Source organism: Galleria mellonella, unplaced genomic scaffold, assembly GCF_026898425.1.
Source record: "Galleria mellonella isolate WM207_F2 unplaced genomic scaffold, CSIRO_AGI_GalMel_v1 utg6482, whole genome shotgun sequence".
Lineage (NCBI taxonomy): Eukaryota > Metazoa > Arthropoda > Insecta > Lepidoptera > Pyralidae > Galleria > Galleria mellonella.
This window is the reverse complement of record NW_026442137.1, coordinates 216,816-238,954: the sequence shown is the minus strand read 5'-3', so window position 1 is coordinate 238,954 and position 22,139 is coordinate 216,816. Positions and strand designations below refer to the sequence as shown.

At 40.3% G+C, this 22,139-nt stretch overlaps 1 protein-coding gene across 1 annotated transcript; it reads right to left on the bottom strand.

Moving 5' to 3' along the window:
- Positions 1–1,436: 1,436 nt before the first annotated feature.
- On the bottom strand, positions 1,437–21,071 carry LOC113510203 (nuclear pore complex protein Nup133). The gene is given in 24 exon segments (XM_052900362.1): positions 1,437–4,394; positions 5,405–5,513; positions 6,338–6,448; positions 6,942–7,142; positions 8,234–8,467; positions 9,292–9,425; positions 10,115–10,260; positions 10,790–10,932; positions 11,212–11,436; positions 11,863–12,005; positions 12,182–12,345; positions 12,756–13,054; positions 13,136–13,223; positions 13,345–13,498; positions 15,292–15,444; positions 15,855–15,974; positions 16,077–16,311; positions 17,023–17,138; positions 18,486–18,685; positions 19,231–19,274; positions 19,276–19,348; positions 19,350–19,434; positions 20,473–20,591; positions 20,683–21,071. Coding segments are annotated over 24 exon segments (3,570 nt in total). The 5' UTR covers positions 20,790–21,071; the 3' UTR covers positions 1,437–4,227.
- Between the last annotated feature and the right edge of the window lie 1,068 nt (positions 21,072–22,139).

Here is a 22,139-nt window from a genome sequence, read left to right as displayed (position 1 = left end):
ATTGAAAAAAAAAGCCATGTAAACTTTCCTAAAACACCTTGAAATATATACTAATATAATAAAGAGGCAAAGTCCGTGCTACGTTCGGAGGAACTATATAAGCTTATTAAATTGCTAAATAGACTGTTAATTTTAAAATCTTAAGAGAATTTAAGTACAGTACTTTAACACACGCCAATAAAACTAGCCTCACTTAAATATGTTGAAAAGTGTAAAACTTAAACATTGCAAACGTGCGAAGCCGGGTGGAGTCGCCAGTCTAATTTAAAACTGTGAAACCCTATGAAAAATACATTAATGCTTCAGTATACTAATAGATAATCTGGTAACCAAATCTAAAAAAAAAAAAAACAACTAAGGATGATATTTACCCCATCAACTCATGGTGTGTACAGTCTAAATTATTTAGCGCAAACAATAGCATTTTTTTACTGCATACTTTATAGTACTATTTAAGATTGCGATCCTCAAAGACCGACTTCAACTGTGACAAAATTTGTTATTTTGATTTAAAAACTAAACTACCGAAGCGATTTTAATAAAGTTTTAGGTTGCAGCTGAAAATCAGTGCTTTGCTTTTAAGCAAAACTATCACTGAGCTGTTGCATATTTGGCTCACTGCGACACACATGGCGAAAACATATTTTCATATTTTATCTTTTGTTTTATATTTAAAAAGATGCAATTAATTTGATTGTATGAACTCATTTGTTAATTTACTTGTGTCATCAATGGCTCAAATAAAGTGTTTATCTATCTATCTATCTAACTATCAGATAAAAATACAACTGACCGAGTAATGAGGGTAACAAACAAAAAATACAAGCAAATTGATTACCACCTTCTTTTTGACGTCAATTAAAAATTGTTTTAGTTATTTATTATAAAATTAATTTAACCCTTAAATACTTGAAGTTTCAAATTTGATACCGGAGTTATAAATCGCATTGGGCGCCTACAATCGATTTTATTTTAATATTTGGCTGTTTACATGTTACCAAATGTTTTTTTTTTTTTTTCAAAATAAATTTATAAAAATATCGTTTTGATTTTTTTACTATTTTCCCCAATTAGTAAACACAGTAAAGTAAAGTAAAGTAACACTTATATATTTTTTTTAATTTGATTTAAAAAAACCAGGCTTTTAAGGGTTTTTTTTAATGGATGATAATAGAATGGTAACCCCGCCTGCGTTATCGGGATACGCTGGCGGGGCACCAGTGATGGGTGATCGATGAGGATGAAAACAGGCCAGTCAGCTCATCATGTTGAATCCATCAGGAATTAACGATGATAGTTTCCAGAGGGAACCGCGAGGAGGTCGACCTGGTTGGGTATATTGCTAGCAATGGGATTTTTGGTCTCCATTACTAACAATCCCTTTCCTCCCAAGGCTTTTAAGGGTTAACATATAGAGATTAAACAATAAAGAACACTTCAACACTGCCAACTTATACTTAATTATATTAAGTCTAAAAATAACTTATCTAGCTTAAATCTAAATCAGTCTGACTGAATATATCGAATGGTGAGTTTTTATTTGCGGACACGGGAGGCATCTTTGAAACATAGCGATGACTTTATTGTATACTGCAAAGGTGGCTAACAAGCATACAGCCAGTCTGATGATTAACGGTCATTGTAAGCTGCAGGAGTAGAGGTGTTTCACGTACACATTTCCTACCCCCTACCCTGAAGTAATCTTATGACAGTAAATTTACTGGGTACAGAGGAATAACATCTGAGTCCTCAGGAATGGCAACGCATGGGGAATATCATGGGCGAAACAGTATACTCTGTTATGTCCATAATACTGCTCATGTCTATAGGCGACGGTTACCGCTTTCCATCAGGTGGGCCGTCAGCTTGTTTGCCATTCTAAGTTGCATAAAAAAAATGTTATTACATTACATTTTCAGTTTATCTCAATATCAATATTAATGTAGTTAGCCCATCAGGTGGTATGGTTACACGCTTAGATTATATAGACAGAGCCATCTAGCCACAAAAACGAGTCAACTTTTTAACTTGACTCGTTTTTTTATCAGTATTCTACATATTTACGCATAAAATGTACCTTAACGTATTATTTAATAAATAAAATGAGTGTTTACGCAGTTAAAAATATGCAGAATTTATAAGACAAAATAAATATAGAAGTTATAAAGGAATCACTCATAACTATTTATCACGCAAAGTTGTATGAAAAAGTTGAGCCATTTTTGTCGAAGCATTTGTATGGAGACACTGTATTTATATAATCTAAGGGTAAACGTTATACTAGGCTGCTACTCTGATGTCAGGGTAGTTTGTTCGCAGTACGGTTATTAAATATTATAAACACCATTGATATTTTTGGTAGTAGCCTGCCAAAGATATTAGAAGTGGCTCAGACATATTTCGAGTCGGGTTAAATATATTTATTTTAATTTTGTATGTTAGCACACTAGGTCTATAACATTGATGTTGTAATTATTTTTAATCAATAAATAAATATATATGCCAAGCTGTAAGAAAGGGCCATCCGTGCCGCGTTTTGATAACCCAGTTTTAGTGGCATTATCATGTCTACCTATATATTACTTAGCCTATATAGCTTAATATATTTATTCTAAACAGACTAAGTCTAAAGTGAGGAACAAATAATGAAAATAAGGTATAGCACAACAGTCCAAAGCAGTCAAATAGGGGGGAAGGGATTGTTAGTAATGCGCATTATCATTCCTATTGCTAACAATATACCCTAGCAGGCCGACCTCCCCGTGGTCCCCATGGAAACCATCGTGCTGAATTCCAAGTGTATTCATCACGATGGGCTAATTGACCTGTCTTTCATTCTCTATACTAAATTTGCAGTTGCCCGAGCGTCATGGAAACTTATTAAATTCAAAAGTTTATGTTTTAAAACGAAAAAAGTTTATTAAAAGTATATGAATGAATGAATGAATGAGTATACTTTATTTGCATTATACAATATAGAAAATAAGCGAGACAATTTACAAACACAACGATACAGTTGTATAAGTACAGTAAGGCGGCCTTATTGCTGAGAGCAATCTTTTCAAGACAACCTTAAGGTAATGGACTAATTGTTGTACAAGTAGGTATGATATAGAGGTATATATTAAAGAGTACAAGGATTTTCTCCATATAATTATCTGACACGCTCGAGTCACTGCAAAAATCCCCGCTTCGCCTCCCCTTCAATAAGTGACGACGAAAATATAGGTCAGTTAGCCCATCGCGATGAATATTGGAATTCAGCATGACGACTTCCAGTGGGGACCACGTGGAGGTCGACTTGATATACCCATATTGCTAGTAATGGGACTGGTAGTCCGCATAATTAACTATCCCTCCCCCACACTTTACACGTTGATTGTATTTAAACTTTTTGTAACAGAACAGCACACTGGGAGACATTATTAGATATTTGACGAGAATGAAGTCGCAGGCGCCGGTTTGTTTAACACATTAGAACTCATATTCTTTGTTGTACACAAACGTAAGAACAATTGATTTTAAACGTAATGTACAAAAGCGAGTTTATCTCTAAGAGATTTCATCCAACAAACATTTTAAAAAGTTAATTAAATATTAAAATAAAGTATTTACTGTAAATCTGTTTTTTTAACTCTTCATACGACAACAAATAATTCTTGAATACATAAATATTATCAAATTTTAAAATCATATTATAAATGCTGAACAAATACATATATTCAATTGCTAAACAATATGTAACGCTTTAATTTTGTAATCATAATTAGAACAGTCTGTGATAACCGCGGAGTAAGACTTTCACAGTTAAGAAGCAAGTTTATTTTTGGCTATTTAGTAATATAAATACAGAGATGTATCAGCAAATTTATTAATACCCACTTGAAAGAAGTCATGCACCCTTGGACCTTTATTAAATATATATTTCTGAGAAGGAGTTTATGAAAAAATCCTGTACAAGAATGTTTGTGTATTTCACGAGATTCAATAACCATATAGTAAAGTTTGATAGCTTACCCCAGACCTCTTATGTAATACCCATCCTAAGACTTGAGAGAAGTTTACAGATACGCGCAGTCATATTATGAGATTAGAGAGAATGGAGTCAGCCATATGGTCCCGGAATTGAATGGGCCACCACTTCCTTGCCGTGGGTATCGTAAGAGACGTTAAGAGAATTAATCTATGGCGGGACCACACGTCGATCTTTGACCGTTATCAGGCGGTTTATGCGTCGACGGTGAGCGGCTGGTCGGTGGCGGTGCGGCTGGTGTGGATGCACTGGTAGCCGTACTTGATGAGGTAGTGGAACTGCGGGTCGGATGCCAGCTCGGCCAGCTCCGGCGCCGTCAGGACGTCCTCTGCCGGCGGCAGCAGCACCTCCACGTCGCCGCCTGCGCCAGATTCAATCACCATCAAACTAAACCTTACTAGTGCTGATTATTTAAACAAAGCTTCGGGAATAAACATACATAAGATTGTGTTTTACAAAAAAAAAAAAATCAACTATAATTGTATCAAAATCAGTTATTTAAAAATTAAACTACTAAAGTGATTTTAATACAATTTCTAATATGTATGACATTAAATGAAAAATTTAACAAAACTAGCGGCCCGGTACGTGCTTCGCTACGTATAAAGTGAAATAATAAAAACAAATAATTTTAAATGACCGCATGAATGACATAAAAATACGCTTGTACTGTCAACACTGAAAAAAGTTTTAACTTGACAGCACAATACCCATCTTAAAAAAAGTTTGAATTTGACACAAAAATCCCCATTAACAAAATGATCCGCCATTTAATGAATTCATTTGTTACAAAAAATGTGATAAATGAAGAGCCGCTCGACTGATTTTGTGCAAACTTCACATAAACCAGCTACTAAATAGTTCGAACAAAGTGTAAACATTTGGTTTGGCTAGGTGAGCCCGTTTTTGAGTTATATATATATATATATATAGATTAGATCTGATACAAGTACCTATAAAAGGCGAGCACATTTATACCAATCTGAAAGTTTATCCTTTCATATATAAATGAATATTCCAAATCGGTTTATAAATGGCGCCGCAAATCATAGGTGAAACAGTATACTCTGTTATGTCCATGGCACTGCTCATGTCTATAGGCGACGATTACCACTTTCCATCAGGTGGGCCGTCAGCTTGTTTGCCATTCTAAGTTGTATAAAAAAAAATAACAAACATTAAAAATACAACCGAATTCAGAATTACATCCTTCTTTAAAGTTGGTTCAAAAAGCCATACGTTATAGTCTTTTTAGATCATGTGGCGGTAGTTTGTTGCTATTAGTTTATATTTTCACTTTTGCTTTACTTTCACTTTTATTACTGTCCCTCGCCACTTGCCCCCGTTCGCGTTACGGACGCCTGCACTCACCCATGAGGTGCACGAGGTCGACGAGCCGGAAGAACACCTTCTCGCGCAGCACCTCCTGCGCCGCGCCGCCCGCCGCCCATGCGTCCCGCCGGATGCTCGCGCACCACACCTGCCGCACACAGGAGCCAGACCAGCCCGATAAAACATTTATATATCATTGGACAACGGGAATTTACCGTACACGATTTGGTCATGTGGTCTTGGCATAAATAGGTTAATCCCATGGGTGTCGTAAGAGGCGACTAAGTGACAGCGAGGGATGGGCAGCAGCGTCCCTCTTAAAACATCTCCAAAGCCTAACTACAGCTGCCAATCCGCCAGCCAAGCGTGTCAACTACTAACAAACCCCTCCCTCAAGTGGGAAGCGTATGTCCAGCAGTGGTCAGTTAAAGGCTAACATAATAATGATGATATAAATTAAACGTTGTAACGTCAATCGTTTATCACCAAAGACAAATGACCTCACGTTTCGATAAACACAGATTCGATTCCAGCACAATACAAAAATTTGTCTTTTTAAATATTCTTTTACTATAAAAAGTTGTATTTATTCTGTAGTAATTTGTTACAAAAAAGTAGGTTCGGGTTTTACCAGAGGGAGACTTTGTACAAAAGTCGATTGCTTGGGTACCTCTATCCCATTCGTGTTTCTACCGTGAAGCAGTTGTGTTTGCATGGCTGTGTTTCAGTTTGAAGGGTAGGATATGGCGTGAATTTACTGGGTACGGAGGAGTAACACCTGAGTCCTCAGGAATGTCAACGCATGGGTGGTATCATGGGCGAAACAGTATACTCTGTTATGGTACTGCTCATGTCTATAGGCGATGGTTACCACTTTCCATCAGGTGGGCCGTCAGCTTGTTTGCCATTCTATGTTGTATAAAAAAAAATAGATAGCGTTGTGCAAATATGTCCAGTGAAAACAAATCATACCCTAAGCCGAAGGTCATCTCTCCGCTCCATGTCTTGCACGTAGTCGGTGAGGTCTAGAGCTTTCTTATAGTCGTATTCTGTTAGCGTCTTGCTGTCCGATTCTATGTAAATCTGCAAATGTTATTGTACGAATTAGTAAACGGTAATTCAGTATATGGATTGATGGAAAAGAACAACCGTCGAACCGTAGACATGAAAGGCACCATGGATATTATAAAACACATTGAACACACATGCATTTTTTATACATTGCTATTCCTAACTATGGTGTGGTACGTCAGTACATAGAAATTTTACCAATTACACCATTATCACCCATTAAAAAAAAGCCAGGGTTTTTTTTAATGGGTGATAATGGAACGGTAACCCCGTCTGTGTTACCGGTATACGCTGGCGAGGCGACTAGTGAGAATAAAAGCAGGTCAGCCCAGCAGGTTGGCCCATCGTGACGTTACGGTAATGGTAACAGTGCCGCGAATTCAATGGTTTTTTCTATCTCAAAAAACGCACTACGCCAATGAAGAAATTTTCACTTTAAAAAACTCATGCCTATCCCTTCACCACCATCACCAGTAATGTCTCCAGTTGCCATCATGGTGCTTACCTGCACCAGCTCCTCCGGCAGCGGCATGGGTCCGTCGTCGGAGTCGTCGCCGCCGAGCCCGTGCCGCAGCCGCAGCTCGCTGGGCAGCGCCGCCACGTGGTCGGCGAGCGCCAGCTGCCACTCGGCCTCGGCGAAGGCGCTGCTTTTTGTCCAGTCGTCCTCCGAAGCCACCGCGCATAACTTCGCCAGCGACGCTATCGTCTGTCGCCAAGGTGAACCAATTGGTGATGTGGTAATTAATAGTACATTACTGCAGCGGCCAGCAACTGAGGCATTGATGGACGAACGTGCAAATGTGGGCCGAGGCGTAGCCAAGGCACATCCATCAATGCCTAGTTGTGGCCAAGGCTTGTATAGTACTCTTCTCAAACAATTCGCGGAAATCAAAAACACAATTTTACTTTTTAACTTCAATGACGAATAACGAACAATAATAATTTTTCACGCGCCATAATGTTCCTTTATATTTTTTTTTCAATAAACAGCTTTCTATTTGCAATCCAGTTCGAAATTTAAATAAAACCTTTTATTAGTTACCTCCTTGGTTGCCATGTTTCGAAGTAAAAGGTCATTCCATTTTTAAATTACAGGACAGATATGAGTTTACATAATAATTTATCTGAACGCAAAACACGACAGATATGGATTTTCTACAACTTTTGCCTGCCGCTGCCCGCATGTATCTGCCCAGTACGGCAATTTTGATTTATCTCAAAGAAGGTTGTAATAATATATTGCATTAATTAACGTGCTGTAAAAAGTAAGTTTAAAGTATTTATGAAATTTTTATTTTGGAAGGTTGGTGCATTTACATGTTTTAATTTTTTATTTATATTTATTTGCAGTTACTTTAGTATTATCGTTTATTTTTGGTAATAACTGGATTTTTTTTTAAAACTTATTCTTTTTTTGTATTTTTTTACATTTACAATATTTTTAATTTTTTTTTATACCACTGAGGTGGTAAACAAGCATACGGCCCACCTGATGGTAAGCGGTTACCGTAGCCTATGAACGTCTGCAATACCAGAGGTATTACGCGCGCGTTGCCGACCCTGAAGAAACCTCTTTACCCCCTTTTGAAGAACCTCATACTGTAGTCTCTTGGAAAAACCTCGGCAAGGAACTCATTCTACAAGCTGAGTGTTTGACGTGGGAAACATGTCTGACACCGTGCAGTACGCGAGTATTGAGGTTGTGGGAGATGAGGACGAGCAGCCTGTGTATGGCGAGCCGTAGGATGATGATGATGTTGAACGAGTACGGTATAAGGGAGCGCGGGGTGTACTGACGGCGGCGCGCGCGCGCGAGCGGCGGTCGGCGGCGAGGGCGGCGAGCGCGGCGGCGGCGGCGGCGTGGCGGCGCGCGTGCAGCGCCAGCAGCGCGGCGGCGGGCGCGCGGCCGGGCGCGGCGCGCAGCCAGCCGCGCAGCCGCGCGCCCTGCCGCGCGCCCAGCGCCCGCACCAGCAGCGCGCGCGCGCGCCCGCCGCGCGACCACAGCCACGCGAACGCGGTCTCCGCCATGCCCTGCGCGACACGCACACCTCGTAACTCCACCTCCTCCAAATACGACTACAAGCTAGCATACAATGAACTATCGCTTCCTCTCCCGTCACCGTCGTAACAGACCAATAAGAAAACTTAATAATCAAACGATAAACAAAATCGCCCTTAAAACATCACCAAAACCTATAATTTCTCAGATCAAATTGATTAATTAAATTTAAATAGAATTTTTTCCCTCTTATTTCTGTATCATTTACACAATATTATAAATATATTATTTAAAAAAAAATAGGCTATTTTTAATAATTTTAATATGCTTAAAATTATATCACAGTAATCAATAAAGAACATCATTATAAATAACATACACACACATATATATATATACATCTATCGTTTTTATTTTTCAATTTAACCATACAGTATAATTTTTCCCATGTACTTAGTAATAAGTGTACATTATGGTAACCCTATTTACGCAAGAGGGAAAGGAATTGTTAATAATGGAGACTGATACCCAACCAAGTCGACCTCCTCGCAGTTCTCCCTAAAAACTATCATAGTTAATTCCTAATAAATTCATCATGATGGGCTGACTTGTTTTCATTCTCATCTATCACCCTTCACTGGTGCTCCGCCAACGTTAGCACAGGCGGGATTACCATACCATTTTCACCCATAAAAAGACCCCTATTTACGCATACATGGATAAAAATGTTGACCTATTTTGGCAAAGCATTTAAATAGTGACACTCAATCTATATAATTTAAAGCTAATGAACTAAATAATTGTTTAAAAACCCCATTAAATTATTTATACATCCATTAAAGGCAGCTTGACTAACCTCATTGATGTACTTGTCTATATACGTGTAGAGACGCTCCATATCATTGGCTTTGTAGCACATCTCTATGAGCATCTCGAAGTCTTTGAACTTCTCCGCGAGAGCCGCCGCGCGTTCCGTTTGACCTTCCTCAACTGCAACCAAAGCATGTTAACTTCAAATAAAATATAATCCTTCGAGCCGGATCATAGGCATAGACCAGCATGATATAGTCTACGTTCTTGTAAATATTGTACTAGTAATGCGTTAATTAATTAAATCACATCCTTTTATTCTACATTATCAATAATATTAACCCCCTGACCGCGTATTTTTTTTTCGCTTCATTTTCGCACATCGCTTTGACAACAAATAGCAGTACAAGTATTTAGCCATCCAGCGACATTCTGAGAAACAATGTCAATGTACCAAAACAAAAATTGCGGGATAACAAAGTCAATAAACAATAAAAATGCGAGTACGTCAAAATCGTGGGATGCGTAAATTTATACTAGTAGATACTGCATGCGGAAATCGCGGGATGCCCGGTCAGAGGGTTAAGTAACATTAGACTAAGAGTATATTCCTTTTTAAAAGGCCGGCAGCACACCTGCAATGTCGCTGGTGTTGTGGGTGATCATGGGCGGCGGTAGTCACTTACCATCAGGTGAGCCGCATGATCGTTTGCCCTCTGTGTTGTAAAAAAAAAAAGACTTTTGTGTAAAAATAAGATGTCATAAGCTTAGAGACACTAGAGTGTGCATCACTTGTTTTCTCTATTACTTTTTTTATTTTTATGCATGTGTTATTATAATGCAAGAGTGTGCGAGGGACGCGCACTGACCGAAGGGTCGTATGAGGCGGGCGCGCACGCGGCGGTAGTGCGGCGCGGCGGGCGGCACGTCGGCCAGCACGCAGTCGGCCAGCGCGGCCGCCGCCTCCCACACCTGCGCGCGCACCGCCGCGTCCGGGCAGCTGCGCGCGCACTCGCTGCGGACGCCACCCACGCACATTGCAATACACACACGGACACTTTGTACAAAACTCGATTGCTTGGCTACCTCTGTTCCATTCGAGTTTCAACCGTGAAGCAGTTGTGTTTGCAGAGCTGTGTTACGGTTTAAAGGGTGAGATATGGCGTGAATTTACAGGGTGCATTACAGGGGAATAATACCTGAGTGCTCAGGAATGGCAACGCAATGGGGGGTTATATGGGCGAAACAGTATGTGTGTGTACTGTTATGTCCATGGTACTGCTCATATCTATAGGCGACGGTTACCACTTTCCATCAGGTGGACTGTTAGCTTGTTTGCCATTCTATGTCGTACAAAAAAAAAAAACATAACTCACAGGAAAACACCCATTCAAACGTGTATTTTGTACACGACGGTATTATTGACTGTAACATTAATTTTATCAGCTTTTCTACATCATTACAAGTTTTATACAAATTGTAACAAAAACTTATATATTGTGGTAGTAATATTGTGATCAAATTATGAATGTGTTGTATCGTACGTGAGAGCGCGACAGTGGAACTCTACAAGCGCCGGCAGCAAGGCTCGCGGGCCGAGGGCGGACGCGGAGGGCGTGGCGGGGGCGGGGGCGGGAGGCTGCGCCTGCCACTGCGCGCGGCAGCGGTGCATCTCCGACAGCACACTCTGCCACATTGTAGTATAAATAGAAGTTACAAATTACATTGGGTATTATTCAGGTGCTTTGGTTACCGAAAAGTGGACCCGAACTAGAAATCGAATGACATCACATGATTCGTTAATTACACAGAGTTGTCTATAATTCAGGCATAACTATTATTTCACAAATAATAGAACAGTAGCTTCTCTAAAGTCAAGTAGGCCCAATCGACTACAAATGGTGTATGTCCGATTTAACGGGCGTTTCCCACGAGCCACATAGAGCAACATAGCGCGGATACTAACGGTGAGCACGGCGAGCGTGTCGCGCGCGTGCAGCGCGGCGGCGGCGGCGTCGGGCGGCGGCGGCGCGCGCGCCAGCGCCCGCAGCACGCGGCCCGCGGCCGCCGCGCGCCGGTAGCACACGTCCGCCGCCGACAGCGCGCCGCTCGCCAGCGCCGCCGCCACGCTCGCCTCCTCCTCCGCCTCCGCCTCCGCGCCCGCGCCCGCGCCGCCCGACCCGCACACCACCTGCAAACAATCATACTCATTTTCTACGTCATGTACATCTATTTATGATATTGAACATACACTGAGACAATTTTCCATTAAAAAGAAATAACAGCAAATTTTGTAAATGTATTCTTTATTGAGATCATAGTATCATCATATATCACAGATCATAGTACATATAATGCAATTAATATAAATTTTTTTTTTTTTATACCACTGAAGTGGCAAACAAGCATACGGCCCACCTGATGGTAAGTGGTTACCGTAGCCTATGAACACCTGCAATACCAGATATATTACGCGTGCGTTGCCGACCCTGAAGAAACCTCTTTACCCCCCTTTTGAAGAACCCCATGCTGTAGTCTCTTGGGAAAACCTCGGCAGGGAGCTCATTGCACAACCTGAGTGTTCGTGGGAGGAAAAATCGGTGGGATAGTCCATTACCTGATATATGGCGGCGTCGATGAGGTCGCCGTACGAGGCCTGCTGCAGCCGCCGCAGCGCTATCGCGGCCGCCAGCTGTTCGGCCAGGTTACCCAGCGCAGACCACGTGCTTACAACACCGTCACCGCCACCCACATCCCCTTCTGCAAATCATCAATTACAAAATACTTCTAAGTATATTTCAATCTTTTAATGTCTATAAATAATACTGAACTTTTATTAATTTAGTGCTCTATATTAAATTTAAGATGTGCAATGAGTCAGCTGAATGCGAACTGCAGCGCACTATGCAATGTGACGCTGCATGCTGCGTACGTACGTGCGGTAACGAGGCCGAGGCGGCGCGCGAGGCCGGTGGCGCGCAAGAAGTCTACGAACAGCGCCAGGGCGCGCTGCTTGTCGCGCAGCTGCGCCGCCACCTGCAGCGCCGCCGAGCTGCCCAGCGCGATGTTGGTCGCCTGCCCGCTCACGCGCTGCTTCCATCTGAACACGCAATTCAACCTCACGTTTCCCTCAACAAACTTATGTTTACTATAATATGTAAATAAATAAATATTGTATTTCTTTTTTTCTTATATGTTTGTAAATTTATATACCTCGATGTATGAGGTTGATCATAAAGGACTTATCTTGTTTTACCATCCATTGTTATCTACCTATGTATCACTAAATAAATGAAATGAAATATTGTTTATATTGCGAAAATCTTTTTTTTTTTTTTTGTTATTCAAATGCATTTGTAGTTATTTTTATTATTCTTTCAGCCCAAACCTACCTAGTTCAGTGAAAATTTAGATTTTAGTTCATTCCCTACACTTAATCTACTTTTCAACATAAAAACAATACAAAAATCAATAATATTTATTTTACCAGTGACTAAAACGGAGTATTACCTGGGATCCCCGGCCGGTATGTCGTCCAGCATCTCGGTGGCGATCTTCAGCACCGTCCGGTCCAGCACCGCGTCGACGTCGCGCTCGTCCTGTTCCTCGTCTGTAGCGACGGTGGTGGTGGCGGAGGGTGCGCGGCGCGAGGGGGACGAGGGCGCGCTGCCGGCGGCGGGCGGCGCGGGAGCGGGCGGCGCGGGGAACAGTTCGTCAATGATCGCGCGGCACGCGGCCGTGTCGCGTCGTAGGTGGAACAAGAATGCCGTCTTCAACTTGCCGCATGCGTCCGTCGTGACCATACTAACCTATAAAAATAAATTTATCAAAATTATAAGAATACCTTACTAACATGATAAATGCTATGTACAATATAATTAGTAAATTACCTCGTGTGGATCGATTTCATATAGTGATAAATTGCTGTCGTACATGTCAGAAGGGCACGGTGAACCCAAAGGGGAGTCACACAATCCTCTATAACAAAAAGTAAGTTTTTTTTAGAACTAAATTTCCTTACTATCAAATTACTAGGTATCAATATACCTAGTAATTTGATCGTGACGATATTTTAATAGTTCGATAATAAAGTACTCACTGCTGCGGCGCTAAGCTGTCAGTAGTAGTGAGTACGAGTACACCGTGCTTCTTGCTGAACAGCAACGGAACTCCATTACATAACTCGGCCCCGAGTATACGGTCCCCCTCACTGCTCACGTCGATAATGTCTGGCTTATCGTTTGACACAGTGCCTGTAAAAATGACATTTTTTTTTAAATAGTCTGCTACTGGCAAAACACATCGAAATTGTAATTATACGAGTATAAAAATTAAACACAGAAAATACAGACCTACCAAATTATCAAATACCTTCCAATGTATTGAAAAATGCGTCAACACATTTGGACTGGTTTTAAGTAACGATCCTTCAAAGACGCTTTAGAGTTACTTTAATAGTCATTAATTGAGACTTTTTCGGCAATAAAATTGATTTTAAAAAGAATTGTATATGTTCCTTCTGGATTTGACAGCATAATTCGCATGACAAATATCAGACGACATCCACCAGAAGAATTTTTTTTTTTTTTTTTTTACAACACAGTGGGCAAACGAGCATGCGGCTCACCTGATGGTAAGTGACTACCGCCGCCCATGATCACCCACAACACCAGCGGCATTGCAGGTGTGCTGCCGGCCTTTTAAAAATTATATCTTTTTTGAAGGTCATGTTGTCGTATCGGTTCGGAAATACTGCTGCTGGAAGTTGATTCCAAAGAATGGTTGTGCGTGGAAGAAAGTAAAAACGCACGGTGGAAGACCGCCAAGATGATTGGGATGAAACTTTAGTTTGTGGCGGGTTGTACGGTGGTGAAAATCAGCAGCAGGTATCAATCCGAACAATTCCTCAGAACACTCCCCATGATAAATTCGGTAGAAGATGCACAGAGACGCAAATCTCTGCGCAGTTTCAATGGGTCAAGTCGGACAGTAAGGCGTTGACTATCGATAATTCGAGCCGCCCGACTTTGAATGCGGTCTAACGGAAGGAGTTGGTACTGTGGCGCTCCTGCCCACAGGTGAGAACAGTATTCCATATGCGGCCTGACTTGGGCTTTATATAATTTCAGGCGGTGTTCTGGCATGAAATATCGTCTCACCCTATTGAGCACTCCTAACTTTTTGGAAGCTATCTTAGCCTTCTCCTCCAGATGACCGCAAAACTGGACGTCGCAAGATATATCAACGCCCAGAATTCCTAGACTTGACTTTTTATCAAGGGAAGTGCCCTGAAAGTGAGGAGATACGACAAACGGCGTCTTTTTTGCGGTAAACGCGCAGACTTGTGTCTTTTTGGGGTTAAATTGGACAAGATTTTGTTCACCCTAGATCGAAACTTGATGGAGTGAAGTTTCGATTTCAGACACAAGTCTATTCCGGCACTCATCGGTATGTGCCCGCGAGATCTTTGCATGACCGGTATATAATGTATCTCCTGTACTGTCGTCCGCATAGCAATGAATATTACTTATCTGTAACATATCATTGATATGCAGAAGAAACAGAGTCGGAGATAGTACACAGCCTTCATTCAAAGGTTTTAAATCAGAGCATGCACCGTCGACTACGACCTTAATGCTACGTTCCTTGAGAAATGAAGGTAGCTTTGAAAGCAGCGCTCTATGCCACACCCGATCAAAGGCCTTCGCAATATCCAGACTAACTGCTAAGGCCTCTCCCTTACTCTCGATTGCCACTGCCCATCGGTATGCCCATAGAATATGTAAATTTTTCAAAAATATTTGCTTACTAACAATTTGTTGCCGTGACCAGGATTACAACCAATTTCAAACTGCACTTTTTATTTTTGTAGGTAAGATATAATTTAAATATTGAAAAATAACTATAACTCAATATACTTCTATTCTCTTTAAAATGACATCTTTGTTTATAAATTTAGTATAGAGATGTAGTTCGGAATAATGTTGTGAGAGTTGAGCGGCAGCAATATGCAAACAAATACATTGACTGATTGACTAATACTAACTGGAGACGAGCGCGACGGAGGCGTGCGTGTAGAGCAGCGCGCGCGGCCCGAGCGGCAGGAAGCGCGGCGGCGCGTCGGGCGCGGCGGGCGCTCCCCTCAGCGCCACCAGCGAAGTCACGCGCGGGCTGCTAGCGTCCGCCACCGACACGTGCGCTGCGCACATACACAAACAAACATGCCAATAAATCGAACAGCCCGTAGATGATAAGCGGCCACTGGAATAAGTTAACGTTTTCAACACCAGGGATGTCACTGGCGCGTTGCCAACCCTGAGAAAACCTTGTTATCTTATACTGATGACTATGCTGCTCTAGCGGTTGCGAGCTTGATCCTCGCACACTACAAATATTTGTATTCATGATTACATCCATTTGTATTGGTTTGGTTATTTTATTTTTGTAATATGTTTTCACAAGGAAAAGGAATTAAATCAGTCATTTAGTATTCATAGTACAACTGTACTTAATTTGGAACTAGATGTAGTATCTCCGATAGTGTTTATTTATTATGAACTATCTTATACATCAATAGACAGCTACGAACGTTACGGATAACTGTATTACCTATAGCGTATCTCAATTCCGGCGACCTTGCGACGTTGACGGCCGCGATCAGCAACAACAACCCATTGTTACCGCTCGCTCGAACGTCAAGCGCCATTATCTCCAAACTGTTCAAATCACCTGTAAAGAATGATATTATGTCTGATAAGTGCTTACCATTGGTCAAAGTGAAACGAGTCCCGTACGAAGATGTTCGTACTTGGTGTATAGCTTGGTGTATACCGGGTAATGCGTGCTGCGCGTGCTGGGGGTGGTGGTGCGGCTGCAGGTGCGCGTCGCAGAGCGCGCGGCGCAGGCTGTGCTCGTGCAGCTCGGCGCCGCGCCACAGCTGCAGCACCGGACCGCCGCCGCCGCCGCCGCCGCCACCGCCGCCGCCGCCGCTGCCGCTCGCCACCAGCGCCACGCACTCCTCGCCCTCCGCGCCGCTGTCGGGGATCACCACTACGCCCACTAGCTTCTATACACATAAACATAAACTTTAAATGTGTTTTGTTGTTCAAAAATGCTGGCAAAAAAATCAATATAAGCTAAATGTATACAAAAGTTTCAAATATCAAAAATTATTTTTTATTTTGTTTACAATTTTTTAAAGAACACTAGTTAGTGTTCTTCTAGTAGAGGAATTCCTCAGACTAATTCAGACTATTTTAATAAATAATCATCTGAATTCCATAAAGTGCTACATTTATAATATAGTATAAGCGAAGGTAGATAGAATTTATCATTTTAAAATAACAAAGAGTGCTAGCGACAACTGCAATACTCTTTCTAAAACTCTTAATATCGGCATATTTTCGGAAAATATAATATCAGCGAGAGACCAACTGAGTTGGCAATTTTTTTATTCACAGGCTGTTTGAATATATATTGTATGAATGAGAAATTTAAGTATTTTATTTTATTTTTTAATAATATCATACTAGTTCGACATGGAATTCCTTTTTTATCATAATGTATATATCTAATACTATGCCTTGTAGCAAGGAATGCAGATAATTTAGTAACACCTTATATATTTTTTGTTTTTTGTTTTGCTTTGTGTGCAGCGCCTTTTATCTGTATTGTTACTACTTGTGAAAACCTATTAGTGGCTTGGCTTGATTCTAAACTGTATCTATTTGCTCTGGTGTAAATCATTTATGGATATAGTATATTCTATAACACTTACAGTTTCTGCATGAGCAGGCATGGAGCCAAAGAACAGCAACGATACACGTCGACCGATGCCGCCCAGCCATCCACTCGGCGGTCGCAAAGTGCGACAAGTCACAGTAGCTCGCCCATCTATGACACAAATAAGATGACTCTTAAAAACTTGTTGAATTGTAATTTTTAATTATTACATTGGCCATGTGGGGACCAGCATAGAATAAGCCATCCCTTCCATTTCTGTGGGTGTCGTAAGAAGCGACTAAGGGTGGGTGAGAAATGGGCAACAGTGTCCTTCTTAAAACATCTCTAAAACCTAACTGTGGTTACCAATTCACCTGCTAAGCATGTAAACTACTGACAAAACCTCCCAAGGGGGAGGCTTATCTTCAGCAGTGGACTGTTAAAGGCTGATGATGATGATGATAATGAATTATACATTTTATTTAGGTGCCCTCTTAGCTTGTCTGTCATTTCCATTATTTTACTGAACTAGGAGTTACTTTGCTGAAGTTCACATCACTGTTGACTAGAATTATTTTGTTTAATTCCACTACCACTAGTATGTGTGTGAAACATTTAAAGATTGACTTACTATTATGAAAAGGTTTGCTGGAACTTTCTTATTAGAGATAAGATTGCCTTTGTACATTACATCTAAAATTAATTGTGGTTAACATTACATTTCGTGTACGATAAAGAAAGAATATTATTATCAGTAGAAGTTCTATGACTTTCCATATTAGTCATCAATCTCTAACCGTTACTACTGACCGATGGACTAACACTAGGCTTTGATTATCAACCTATTTTTAACAATATATTTAGCTTTATTTTATTTATTTGGGTCAAACACTTATCGTAACATTCCCGTTGTCAGATTGATCTGAAATTTGGTCACACATTTAATTTAGATGACAATACAATATAATAAAATCAATAACATTATATGCCCTATCAAAATGGCGGATTACATATTTTTCTCCATGTGGTACATACATACATACATATCTGTCACGCCTGTCTCCCATGGTATATTTTTTGTTTCTTGTTTTGCTTTGTGTGCAGCGCCTTTTATCTGTATTGTTACTACATAATATACCTCCATGTGGTTCCCCCTGGAAATCATTGTGAACAATTCTTGTTGAATTCTTCATGTAGCTCATCGTGACGATGGGCTAACTGACCTGCTTCATCCTCATCTATTGTCCCTCATTGGTGCTCCGCCGGTGGATACCAATAGCGCAGGTGGGGTTACCATTCCATTATTACCAATTAAAAAAAAAGGTAGGTCACACCAGTCACAGTCAGTCACATACATATAAATATAATAGTAACAAAATTAAACATAGTAATTCTAATAACCAGTGACATTTCTATTACTTGTTTTATTTCTGTATTATATATTTTATATTACCTACGTAGTAGTTTTAATTTTATACTAATTTTATAGGTAGCTTAAAGTAAATGCTAGATACTTACCAACAACAGCAGGATTGAGTAAAACAACAGTGCATGTAGTGGTGGCAAGAACCAGGCCTGCCTGGGAGTGTTCTCCAAGTCGCTCGCACTCCTGCCCGGCTAGTTCGGCTGACACGTCTGCATACACTTCCTCTTGGCCCACTGATGGCCAGTATCGAACAATGCCTTCTGGCGATACACCAATACACGATGGCATCTGGAAAATAAGGAAAAAGCCAGTCAAGTGCTAATGGAAGTCACGTAATGAGGGTTCCATACAAAATCATCAAGTTTTTTTGTGAAATAACTACAAATTTATGGTTTTCGAATTTTTTCCTTAGCTTGTACTACATGACATTGCTTCTTGCCAAATTTCATGATTCTAGGTCAACAGGAAATACCCTATAGCTTTTGATTCCCTTTACGAATGTCAGAATATACTGTCAGAATATACTGTCAGAATATACTGTCAGAATATACTGTCAGAATATACTGTCAGAATATACTGTCAGAATATACTGTCAGAATATACTGTCAGAATATACGATATAAATGGAACCATAAACAGCCATATCTTTTGATTTAGAAGTTTAATGTTTTCACTACTTTAAAGAGATAAAAAACTTATTGATTAAGTCATTAAGGTACTAAATTAAACTAAACTAAACAAGGATTTTATGAATAATGAATAATTTCTTATATATGTTAAAGAGAGTCATAATTTGTTAAAAACAATAAAAGGGAAAAGCAATGAGACTTACTTGTGCTCCATCCTATATAGAACAAGGCAACTTTATCAGCCTTATGGGCTTAGGTCGGTCTGCGGCAGCGTGAGCTCCAACAGGCGGCAGCGGGGCAAGAACCAGGCGGGGTCTGGTGGCGGCCTCGCGCGGCCAGCACAGCACGCGCCGCCCTGCCACCAACCAGCACCAGCCGCCCGCCCACAGCCGCACGCTTACCTCGCCGCTCGCTGCATCACATTCACAATGTGTACAAGCACAACACAACCTTCGTGTGTCGGGGGGAAGGGATTGTTAGTAATGCAGACTACCAGTCCCATTGCTAGCAATATAACATAAACAAATCTACTCCATGTGGTTTCCCTTTAAAGAGAAAAAAACTTATCGATTAAGTTGGTATAAATTAAACTGTATGTATTCATATATGATGGGCTAAAAACTGATCTGCTTTGTCTTTCTCACCTATCATCACTCACTCGTGCCCCGCCAGTGTATACCGATAGCGTAGGCGGGGTTACCATTCTATTATCATTCTTTAAAAAAACCCTCATGTGTCATGCATACATGACAATTCCAAAAATAATACTCAAAATTAAGTACACTCGACAACAAAGCCTTTTCCAACTAGCCAGTGATACACATGTCAAAATCTAACAAGTTATGTAAAAATATAGCATTGATAAAGAGTTCTTAAATAAATACATACACTTTAATTAAATTCAATTAGTTTTAAAAATCATTTGTATGTGAGAGTATAAGTTGTTCTTTTTTTTATTCACCTAAAATTTTAAAATATTTTATTTAGACATATTGTGATCCAATATCTAACAGTGCAATCCATCTGTAAGGGTCTACACTTCGTCGCTTGCCTCCCGCGGACTTAGAATTCTACCCACACTTACCCCTGCACATATTCAGTAAAGCTGTAAAAGCCATATGCAGCCAACAGCAAGTAGAGATTGAAAAAATATATATCTACTAGATAAAAAATAAATATCCATATATGTACAATTAATAAAAAATAAGCAAAAGTAAATACAGAATATATAAGCATTACTTTACTTGAGGATTCAAGTCTATAGAAAAAAAATATTCATAACTATTTCAATTTATGAATACTGTATAAATTGCATTTGACAAATAGCAAAAACGCGCGAAAATGGGAAATACTGTTTTATATTATTTCTAAAAGTATAAGTATTAGATAAGTGGATATGAATTACAGAAATACATGCATTTAAATAGTAGATATGAAACATGTTACAAACCAAATGTGAGTGTCTCCGTGACCATTACAGGTAGTGGGGAACCATAAGTCTCTATTGTACTTATTGGAGTTTTATAGATGACATCGCCGTTCTGTTGTCCAGATGAGTGTAGAAATTTACTGAAACTATAATAAAATATAGAGCTCAGTGCCAAAATGAGTTTAGTACTTCTAAAACAATTTTATGTTATTAACAGGTTATAATTTTTACCTCTGATTCTTTTTAGAAGACAGCCCAATAGATCTTCGACCAGTTATAGATTGTCGAACTCGTGGTGAAAATGGACTTCGCAATCCGCCTGTATTACTAAAATCCATGGCGAAAAATTTAAGTAAAGAATTAAAAAAATAACTAACGGATAAACTAAGAAAATGAACAAAAAAAATAAAAAATCAATCAAATAAATTGAGTCAATCGTTGATCAATCACCTCGAGTGACGGCTAATGACAGTGACAGATAGCCAGATAATGGCACTGTCAAAATTTTCAAGTAAGTACTTTATCTAAGTACAGGACTCGTAGTTCAAATGCCTCATGGCCCGCGGTTTAATGTATTTTTCTATAATTTTAAACTTCCATTTATTTAAAAAGTCTTTTTAACTCAACAAAGAGCTTTACGTAACATCTTGCACATGTTCAATGTAGATTTTGCCCCACCATAGAATGTATCCATAACAAATAGAATGTAAATTTGATAAATAATTTGGAATTTTTAAACTATACATGTAATTCATCATGAAAATCATCGTCACAGTGAAACTCGATTTCATCAGTGGGATTGATGAGCGGCTGGCATGTCATTACTCTGGAAATCGTGGTTTCTGGTTGCTGATTAAAGCTGCTATAAGCAACTTAAGTCAGTCATGCCCTTTATACGAGTCGTACCAATGTCTCCCGTTCACCGCTAAGAAAACCCCATTTGCTGTGGCCCCACAGTTACAAGGCACGTCTCTTAACATCTCTAAAAGCATTGGGATCCTTGGTGTCGACATCTTCAGTGATGTAGAGTTCCGTGGCCACTTCGAAGATAAGGTGAAGCTGGCATCCAAAAAACTCGGTGTGCTTAATAGAGCGAAGCATTACTTTACGCCGGATCAGCGATTAATGCTTTACAAATCGCAAATCCGGCCCCATATGGAGTATTGCTGTCACTTATGGGCGGGAGCACTTAGATACCAGCTTGAACCCTTCGACTCAATGCAACGAAGAGCTATGAGAATTGTCGATGATCCCAGGCTTGCAAGCGGTATCAAACCTTTAAGTCTTAGGAGAGATTTTGCCTCACTCTGCATGTTTTACCGCTTATACAACGGATTGTGCTCAAGGAATTATTCAATATTTTACCATAGGGAGACTTTGTACAAAAGTCGTTTGCTCGGGTACCTCTGTCCCATTCGTGTTTCAACCGTGAAGCAGTTGTGTTTGCATGGCTGTGTTTCGGAATGAAGGGTGGGATATGGCTGTGAATTTACTGGGTACAGAGGAATAACACCTGAGTCCTCAGGAATGGCAGCGCATGGGGGCTATCATGGGCGAAGAGCTATGATACTCTGTTATGTCCATGATCCTCATGTCTATAGGCGTATCAAACGTTTTTCCATCAGAGATTTTGCCGTCAGCTTGTTTTACCGCTTATACAACGGATTGTGCTCAGAGGAATTATTCAA